At 47.5% G+C, this 9,882-nt stretch overlaps 2 protein-coding genes across 6 annotated transcripts in view; both read left to right on the top strand.

The window, feature by feature from the left end:
* The window catches only part of GMEB1 (glucocorticoid modulatory element binding protein 1), a 10,108-nt gene extending 7,658 nt beyond the window's left edge, over positions 1 to 2,450 (top strand). For both annotated transcript variants that reach the window (XM_019512179.1, XM_019512181.1), the window contains exons 8-9: positions 431 to 553; positions 1,607 to 2,450. In XM_019512179.1, the coding sequence (XP_019367724.1) occupies positions 431 to 553; positions 1,607 to 2,313 (830 nt within the window). In that variant the 3' untranslated portion in view covers positions 2,314 to 2,450. The remainder of the gene's footprint in view (positions 1 to 430; positions 554 to 1,606) is intronic.
* A 5,209-nt stretch (positions 2,451 to 7,659) lies between these two features.
* Positions 7,660 to 9,882, top strand: part of CWF19L1 (CWF19-like 1, cell cycle control (S. pombe)) — a 29,359-nt gene continuing 27,136 nt past the window's right edge. For 2 of the 4 annotated variants that reach the window (XM_019512183.1, XM_019512185.1), the window contains exons 1-3: positions 7,660 to 7,736; positions 7,994 to 8,078; positions 9,528 to 9,606. In XM_019512183.1, coding sequence (XP_019367728.1) covers positions 7,714 to 7,736; positions 7,994 to 8,078; positions 9,528 to 9,606 — 187 coding nt within the window. In that variant the 5' untranslated portion in view covers positions 7,660 to 7,713. Of the gene's footprint in view, positions 7,737 to 7,900; positions 8,079 to 9,527; positions 9,607 to 9,882 lie in introns of those variants that run through there. The other 2 variants (XM_019512184.1, XM_019512182.1) reach the window with 2 other exon arrangements.

Raw genomic sequence — 9,882 nt, forward strand, 5'->3', positions numbered from 1 at the left:
AAAAAAAAAAAAAAAAAAAACACAACAAAAAACATGCTACAACCTTCTCTGTAGCAACTAATGACAGTGCCAGCATTGTGGGCAGAGAGCTGATGGATTTGTGTAAGCAAACCATGCTTACTTTATAGGAATTCTGAGCTGCTGCCACAATGCATCTCTTTCTTATCTATTATGTAATGAATGGGATTGTTCCATCATTGGGAACTGATGGGGGTCAGTGTTATGGGGAGAAGGCAGTGGGAAGTCTTTTGCCACCCAGGACTTCTGGAATTGCACTCCTGGAAAAAGTAAGCCCTTTCTATAGAAAGTCCCAGAAAATGTGAAGTCCAATAAGTAAATCTCAAAAAGGTTCTCACCTTCTGAGCTCCTTGACTGGACTCTCAGACCACGTAAGGAATTGGATAGTAATCCATGTGAGGTTTCTTTGCAGATGCTGCAGTCCTAAATAATGTGGCTCACACTTTTGGCTTGATGGACACTGTCAAGAAAGTTTTGGACAACAGGAAAAGCCAGACGGATCAGGGAGAAGAGCAGTTTCTTTATACTCTAGCAGGTACAACCAGTATGTGGGAATTGTTTATCAGTGAAACCCCTCGCTGCTTTCTGCAGCCGACATGACCTGTCCTTCTTGTGACATTTGAACCCATGCAAAGCAACGTGTTGTTCCTTTTTATTTAAAACCTTAAGTTATCCTTATCTTGCAAACAGCTGGTGCTTTCATGCAGCACTGTAAATTGATGTTACAAATGCTGTATCATGAAACTTCCGTATTTGACTCCCCTTTCATCCTGAAGATAAATGATGAATCTCTCAGAATCCCTAGCTCAGTGATGAGCAGTTGGTCAGAGGAAGTAGGGTGTGCATGTCCACCGCGGACATCAGCATATTAGCTGTGCTGGACTTTGGTCTAATCCTGCACAACTGATACTAGGCTGGTGTTTTCTATTCATTGAGGAAATTTAATCCAAGGTTGTTTAAGATGCTTCCTCCTCTGTTTTTCTTAGTTTTACCTCAGCTGAGAATCCATGAGTGATACATTTGTAGTGAGCCGCTGAGGTCTGAGGGAGACTTTGGCATTTCCATCCCCTGTGGCAGCATACAGATGCCGTCTGTTCTGAGCTGACATCCAGCAAAGGCTAGGAGCTGGCACTCACTGTCCCTGGAGAAGTTGTCTGCTCTTCAGCTGGAACAGACTTGGGCTGCAATGGCATCCATTTCCCACACAGTGGAAATGGGGGATGTGAGCAGATAAGCAAAGGTTGATGTCTCTGCAAAGGAGAGGAAGGCCCAGGCTTTTGGTTTGGAACTTCCTTTGCCTCTGGCTTTTGCAGACATTTGCATTGGCTCAAAGCAGGTGCCGGGGAGGTGTGAGGCATTAGCAAACCTGGGTGAATGTTTGCATAAGCTGAGGGCAGTGATCAGTCTTGCCTTGTGCTTCAAGGGAGATTTTTGTCCCTACTGGTTTGCAGTTGGGTTGGGGGGAGCTCCACTGTAAAATAAAAAAAGTACATGACTGCAGCTATTCCTGGTGGCCTCAAGTATCTCCCAGTGATCTCGGTGATCCCAGCTTTATCTGAATATGCTTTGTAACTGGGTTTATTTGCAGACCTGGAACGTCAGCTGGAGGAGCAGAAGAAGCTTGCCAAGGATCAGAAGGCAAAGTCTCAGACTATCCAGAATGTGGTGCTGATGCCCGTCAGTGCTCCAAAGCCCCCTAAAAGACCCCGCCTGCAGCGCCCTGCTTCAGCCACGGTCTTGAGTCCTTCTACCCCCATCCAGCAGCCTCAGTTCACGGTCATATCGCCTATTGCCATTGCACCCATGGGACAACAGTTCTCAGTAGGCAACATCCCAGTGGCAACCATCAGCCAGGGCTCCAGCCCGATGACTGTTCACACCTTGCCATCTGGCTCGCAGCTTTTCCGGTATACCACTGTGGTGTCATCCTCCAAGACTAACTCATCTGACACTGTGACCCTTCATCCATCCTCCAGCCTGGCACTGCTGAGCTCAGCTGCTATGCAGGACAGCAGTGCCATAGCTAACATGGCTGCAGTGGTGAACCCGGTAGAACTGGTGGCCATGGAGTCTGGCCTGACCTCTGCCATCCAAGCTGTTGAGGGTACCACAGAAGATGGACAGACCATCATAGAGATAGACCCAGCACCAGATCCTGAAGCAGAGACTGAGGAGTCAGAAGCCAAAGCTGTGATTCTGGAAACAGAGCTGAGGACTGAGGAGAAGGTGGTGGCAGAGGTTGAGGACCATCAGCACCAGGTCCACAATGTAGAGATTGTGGTCTTGGAGGACTAGCCAGGAAAGCGAATCTCATGGTTAAGGGGAGGATTGCTTTCTTTGTTGTTGTCGAACTAATTTTTACAGCCACCCTGTTAGTTCCCATGGGTTTTGTTCTTTCTTTTCTTTTTTTTTAACAATTATTTAAAAAAAAAGCTGGAGAAACATGTATACCCAAGGAAAAGGCTCCTTTTCTGCATGGACAAAACCTACTGCTTGCAGGGAGGAGGAAGAATTTCTTTGCCTAAACTCCCCACAGACCCCAGGAAGGGGACCAAAGGCTTCCTCTTCCTGAGAATGCACAATGGGACAGTCTGCATGCTTGGGGTTGGGGGGGGGGGGTTCTTTTCTTGTCCAGACCTGATCATTGCTAGGACAATTTTAATGTGGGAAGACTGTTCCCAGAGTAACTGGAGCATTGATCTGCCTGGGAAGGGGGTGCTTCTTGCTTTGGGGGAAACCAGTACCTCATCTTCATTTTTTCCCCAGGGAAGGGAATTCTGTCTAACTCTTCATTATCAACTATGCTGGTAATTTGCTTTTGATGGAGAAAGCAACAACCCTTGTTCTCGTGTTCTTAGTCCTTCTTCCTACCCCACAGGAGGTGGGGTTTGGGTTTTGTTTTGTTTTTTTTTTGTTTATTTGTTTTGGTTTGTTCTCCCTTCCAGATCTGCCAGGTGCAAAAACCCTTGAGCTGCTCTTATCAGTTTTGGGTTATTTAACCCAAATCCTGCCTCTTCCTTTTCCCCTCCCTCACCCTTTAGGTTTTTTATTGCAGATGCTTTTGTAAGACACTGAGATTGCTTAAGCCTTGTGCATAAAAGAGAAAGATTAACTTGAGTAAGAAAGAAAGAAAGAAAAGAAAACACAGCCCTCCCTTTAGCCTAATGCTGACCTCCTGGATGTATAAAGCGTGTGTTGTGCTGTTGCTTCCTGGGGGAGCTGGACTCTGGGCCCAGGAGCACCTTCTGTTTATGCTGCACGCTGGGAACTGTACCATGCTAGTTGCTATGTTTGGTGTTTTTGTTTTTTTACTCCCTTAATTTGCAGGATTAGGACTGGCTTGCTACTTTAGCTGTGTGACTGCCTCTCCCCCCCCATTTCTTTCACAGATTTCTTTTGTTTGGCTGTGAGGTGAGGGAGGAGAGCTCAGTTCAGCTGTTGAATTGCAGAGAATTGGGAGGGGTAGGGGAATATCTGCTTGTTTGGAAATATTAAACAAGACGACAACAAATTAAATAGACCCAGGGGTGGGGACAGCGGAGGAAGATGTGTTTTGGTTATTTTTTTGCATTAAAAAGAAAAAAACTACATGCAAATGGATTGCTTCTTAACACAAAGGACAACGGTGGATTTCTTACGAGTATTTTAATAGCACCATGGGCCAGATCAGGGACCTGTTTTACAAGATGCTGTACTTGTGCAGAGTAGATGTTTCCTGTGAGAGCTCATGCTTTGTGCAGAGAAAACGTGGGAGGTAGGAAATGCTGTTTTATCCCCATCTTATTGACTGAAGATCTAAGACAGAGATACTCATTGCATCCCATCACATCTGTGCAAACTGAATGTCACTATGCCATTCTGAGTCAGTACTGTGTTATACCCATGTTCCATGTAAGTAAGTATCAGGGTGCAGAGGGAAATTTAAGCCCTTTGTGTTGCCTCTGCTCACAGATAGTTTTTGATGAAGCTGACAGCTGAACTTAGATCTTTGTCTCCATCCTGACCTTTAACTCCCGTACAGGTCTTTCTTTCAAGTGTTGCCTTTATCCCCTTCTCTAGACCCTTGTCTCTCCAGGAGTCTTAATTGGATTTCCTCCTCTACCTTTTGCAAGATACAAACAGCAGAATCTTGAGCATGGAGCAGACATAGGTCCTTTATTGGAAACGATACCTAGAATTCTCTGCCTCCAGGAGCAGACAGCTGGACTGGGTTTTCTGCTTACTGAAGATTCCTTCCAGGCCTTTTCAAAACTAGTTTGTTTGTTTATTAACCTGTTTTGCACTGGATCCTACATTAGTAATGTTCACAGCCACTCCAGGACTAGAGGAGGAATTTTGGACCAGATGCCATGCATGGTATTGGAAGGTGACCAACAAGGTTGAACCAATTTGTGCCATGCTGTGTTTCATTCCTGCAGTCCCACAGAAGACAACCAGCATCTGCTGTTGACCAGGAGAAAAACCAGGGTCCAGGCAAGCTTTGCTTCTGTCAGTATAGTTTAAAGCCTCCTCAGAATGCACTGAAAGAGTTGTCATGTGTTTGGTTTCTCTGACCAGTCAGCTCTTTAGAGGCAGGGTTGGATCAAGATGATAGGAACAGTGTCTTCTGGTGAAAGCAGGCCCTTTAAAAGCTACAGCTCTGACATCCCTTACACACTTGTGACTCTAACTTAACTATAGTGATTTTCTAGGTTCTTGGGCTTTTCCTTCCTTCTCTAGGGATGAACTGCCCTTCCACTATACTGCTATATAAGGCAAGACTACAGAGACAAGCCCCATAAACTTTTTTTGGTTGTTCAAAATATTGTGGAGACCTGAGGCCTATTCCTGCTCCCGCTGAAGTTGATGGCAATATTTTACACTGAAAGTTGGATCAGGTTTATTAGAGCAGAGTGAGCTTGAATAGAAGGGAAAGGCTCAGAACCACTGTAGGGCACCCTTTGGAATGGAAAATCAGCATGGCATTAGGGTTCACGTCATGTCCACAGCTTTTATTCATTCATGTTTACAGCTTATCATTAACATAGAAAAAAAGAAACTGGACTGAGCACCGGCAGGCAAAAGGGTTGATGGGCAAGTAATGACTGCTGGCAAAATCCAGAAAGAATGAAAAGGATATAGGTGTTTTCCACTGAAAACTGAAACTGAACATGATCATCCTGACCATGGTAGGGAATTAATACAGCAGCCATGGTCAGAAATCTGTCATTACGGACATGCAGCATGCTACTGTATTCATGTTTACCTTTGCACAATGTTGAAAATGCTGCATGTTGGTGAATTCAGCATGTGACCTCTTCTTTTTGGTTGTTTTTGTTTTGGAAATACAACACACCCTTCCCATTCCTTTCCAAAAGTGTCAGGAAAGATAAATAAGTGGTCAGACTGGAAAGCAGCTGTGCTTAAATCTACTCCTTTCAAAGCTATTGCAAAAGTGTAGAGTCTCTATTGGACATATAGGATGAGTAGGCAGTAACTAGCAATGCCAAAACCTTGATATGGGGGATGAGATGGGGAACAGATCAACTAAAGAGGGGAGCATGTTAAGGTGATGAGCAGCTTGCAGTGGTAGGTGAGGGAACACATTTCTAAGGGAGAGACTCCCATTTCTGAGTGATGGTTATTGTTGCCATTGAGAAGAGCTGGCTTTCTGTGGGTGGTTATTGTAATCACAAAAGATTTAGTCCTTTGGAAGGACATTCCTTTAGGCTTTTATAAGGTGTCTGTCCTGCTAAGGAGCAAGAAGTGAGCCTAGCCCTGTTACATTAAAGGCTGCCTTCTCAGTCTGCCTCTGACACATTGAGGCATTGCTGGCTAGAAAGGATGGAGGAGAGATGGAACAAGACCTTTAGAGGCCAGGACCCTGGGGTGTGGGACCCAATTGGCTCACTGTCATGGGCATGGAAGCCTCCTTTTTGTCTTATTTCTCAGGTTAGTTTATTCCTGCTTCTCCAGTGAGAAGCTCCCCTCTCTGCACAGCACCAACAGAGCATATGGCTTGGCCATAGAGCATCAGTCCCTTGGGGGTGGTTCCAGTGCCTCAAAGTCTGTCAGTCGGCTCCAAAAGAGCAGAAAAGAGCTAGTGCTGCTGGCTCCAAGCATCAAGTACTGAGCTGTCAGAAAAGGGGCAAGCCATCCTGACCTGACTAAAAGTTGGAATGCAAGAGGGAATATATTAAGAGCATGAGTCAGAGTAGGGCCAAGGATAACAGACAACACCCTCAAGGAAAGGACTTTGACAGCCTCACATCCAGAAAGTTATTTCCCCACGGACTCGGGGGTAGTGCATCTTTTAAAAAGAATCCTCTTTTCAGGAATTTATCCTGAACACCCCAAAACATTCTTCATTGAACCAATTTTTGATCTATCTGCTGATCTTCATCATCTTGTCATGCCTTCTCCACTTTTCTCTAGGGACTGAAGGAGTTCTACTGCAGATTAACTGAGCCTTTGCTCGTTAGAACACATGCAGCCTGGCATGGTCATCTCTAATCCATTTGGGCAGGAATCTGCTAGTGTTTGTCCTGGCATGCAGACCATTGGTGCATTTTTCTCTTCTCACATCAGCATCATTTCAGGCTCACGTGCATATTGTGTGTTCTTGTTCTGGTCTACTCTGGTGATGGACCTGCAGATTCATCTTACTGCAAAGTTCTCAATCATGATCTCACGTTTTCTTGGTGGTGGTGAGAGTCTCAGGTTCTCTCCCTTTTGCACTATTCTGTCAGCAGGTCACTCCATCTTCTGTTATCTTTCCCAATCACCTGTGTAACATCCTCTTTGCTCCTTGGGCTCTGGTTCTCAGCTGCCTGCATTACCTCTTTGATCTATGGAGACTGGCTTGCTTTCTTCTCCATCTCAACCTGCTTTGCAGGAAACTTCATCAATTCTGCGTTTCCTGGGCTAGCAAATTTCTTCCTTTGTCTTGTCCTTGTGACCACGTTCAACCTGTATTTAGTGGGTTGCTTTCTGGGTCCTATTGTTCTCAAGCTGTAGACAAATCACAGTTTGTAGACCATCCCCTCTTCTCCTCCTTCAGGTCCTCATCCAGACTTCACCACTGCCTCCAGCTGCATGGCTAGTCCTCGTTATCATCTCTCCAGCTCGCTCTAGAAGGTAACATTTCATACTGACGGCAGCTTCCATAACTAGTCCTCTCCCGCGTGCATCCTCTTGCCTTTGTGTCCAGTCGCTGTGGTCTCTTTAGGTCACTTCGCTGGCTGCTTTGCAGCCATGGGCATCTTTTGGTCCTTCTAGGCCTTAGAGAAATGCCCCCAATTCTCCCCTCTGTAAGTGCCCACCCAGCACCCGCACTCCCCTGCTGGCAGGGGCAGCCTGTGCAGCAGGCAGGGAGGGGGGTGTGTGGCGATGCCGCAGGGGCTGGAGAGAGCCGGGGCAGGAAGCCTGGCGGAAGAAGCCTCCGGGCGTTGCACAAGGTCAAGTGGGGGGGGGGGCGGCTTTGGTGGGGTACAGAGACGGGTGAGCGGAAAGGCCGCTGCGGCTCCCAGGGCAGCAGTCAGCGCGGAGGCTACCCGGGAAAGCAGCGAGTCGGAAGCTCCTTCCCCGGGCGGTGAGGCGGAACCTGCAAGCGCTTGCTCCGGGGGGAGGCTTTTTACCAACGCACCCGGAAATCTGCCAGGAACGGGATGCGTGGGGGCGGGACTTCCGGCGCGGGGCTCCTGGCGGGGACTCGAGATGGCGGGGGCGCCCCTCAGAGTGTGAGCAGTGCTGGGCCGGGCCGGGCAGGGCGCGAGGCTGCGGGAAGCGCCGCGGAGCCCCTCCCCCCCCCCCCCTGGCCCCCCCCCCCCCCGCTTCATGCCGCGGGTTACTCGCTGTGTTGAAGGGAATCGGCCTCAGGCGGCGGCGGGACCCGAGGGACGGGGGTGCGGGGCCTGTCGTTGTCCTGGATGTTGCCACCTCGGGCTGTAAACAGGCACCTTTGCTGGAGCTGCCTTGTTTGTGCTTCTCTCCCTAGACTGGCTTGTGGGGATGTGGAAGGGAAACTGGACGCGTTGTTCAACAGGGTGCGAGCTGTGCAGAAGAAAAGCGGCGCATTTGAGGTAAGGTTCACCGGTCTGCTGCTCCTACACTGCGCTCCAGCACAGAGGTACTGAGCTACCAGCCCTGGAGGTGGATCCTGCAGGCGGCAGGGCTTCTAGCGAGCTGGGCTACCTGCATCCTTGGGCCTGTTTTATCCCACAGGGCTCGTTGCTGCAGCTGTCAGCAGCCGCTGCCATGCCGCGTTCATCTCGCAACCTGCTGAAGCTGCTGTTTCAGTGTGGCTTTGGCACCCTGGGAGTTAACAATGTCCACCACCCCCGGCGCAGGGATTATAAAGTGACCTTCCTCCCTCCCAGGTAGTAGTGGTGTCCAAAAAGGCAACAGTCTTGCTGCAGCCTAAGCAGTCAATTTTAGAATTTGGTCAACAAAATCAGTAATACTTTAGCATCGTAAGTGCCTTCTAATTAATTGGTATGACAGCCTTGATAACCCCCTAATATGATTCCTTTATTGGAAGCACATTCAGGAAACTAGGGCTGGAAGGGACCTGCCAAGGTCATCTAGTCCAGCCCAAACAATAACCCAGCATATATCCTTTCTGATGATCCTTTATACATAAAGAGGGAAATTCATAGATGTTAGGGGCTGGAAGGGACCTCAGAGATCATTGAGTCCAGCTCCCCACTCTAGGCAGGAAGACAACTGGGGTTAGTTGACCCCAACGAGGTGAGAGTCCAGTCTTCTCTTGAAAACCACCAAGGTAGGTGACTGCACCACTTCTGGAGGGAGTTTATTCCACAGTCTGGACACCCTGACTGTGAAGGAGTTTTTTGTGGTATTATGCCTGAGGCGGCCTTCCAGAGGCTTATATTGTTGGTCCTGGTTTTCCCTGGGGGTGCTCTAGTGTACAGTTGTTCACCAAGCTCCTAATACACTCCTCTGATTATAGCGGTAAGCCACTATCAAGTCCCTTCTCAACCTTCTTTTCTTCAGGCTAAAGAGGCCCAGGTCCTTCAGCCTTTCCTTGTATGGCTTGCCTTGCAAGTCCCTGATCGTACAGGTGGCTCTTTTCTGGACCGTCTCAAGTTTTTCCACATCCTTATTGAAGTGCAGCATCCAGAACTGGATGCACTACTCCAACTGCAATCTCACCAGTGCTGAGTACAGCAGCAGTATTGCTTCCTTAGTTTTACAGGAGATGCATCAGTTGTTGCATGCCAGCGTGCTGTTTGCCCTGCTGGCCACTGCATCGCACTGACAGCTCATATTCATGTGATGGTCAATTAAAGGATCTTTATTTAACTTCTTAATTTGAAATGTGGTGTAGTCTGTCTCCTGCTTAATAGATGTTAAGGATTTTTTTTTAATTATGTATATCAAATTAAATGAAATCCCAAGTAATTAATCCTTGAACTCAAATGCTTGTCAATAAGGCAGAATATCTAGGCAGCCATATTTTATAATTTAACACCATAAAGAGTTCTTCCATTATTTTTTAATGATTTTAGATGCTTTTGTGCGTTGGAAATTTCTTTGGCTCTACTTCAGAAACAGAGTGGAAGGAGTACCAGACAGGTGTCAAGAAAGGTAAGGATGAGTACAAGGCCCTGGGATGTTGCTGGACACAGCCTCAGATATTTACTGAACAGGGTCTTCAGTGTACATCTAATTCCTGTATTGCGTTGCTTGTTTGATTGGTGAACGTTTCTGATCTTACTCCTATGAATAAGGAGTCCATATTGTCAGGGGGCTGTGTGGCATATATACTATTTAGCTGTTGCTTATGGAAATCTGATGGCACTGTGGTTAGTGGTGCTGAAAGGATGAGGGTTTGCATTTGTACCTGCTTCCCATTCCAGCCCC

This window comes from Gavialis gangeticus, unplaced genomic scaffold (assembly GCF_001723915.1).
Source record: "Gavialis gangeticus isolate Ggan-Ray unplaced genomic scaffold, GavGan_comp1, whole genome shotgun sequence".
In the NCBI taxonomy this organism is placed as follows: Eukaryota; Metazoa; Chordata; order Crocodylia; family Gavialidae; genus Gavialis; species Gavialis gangeticus.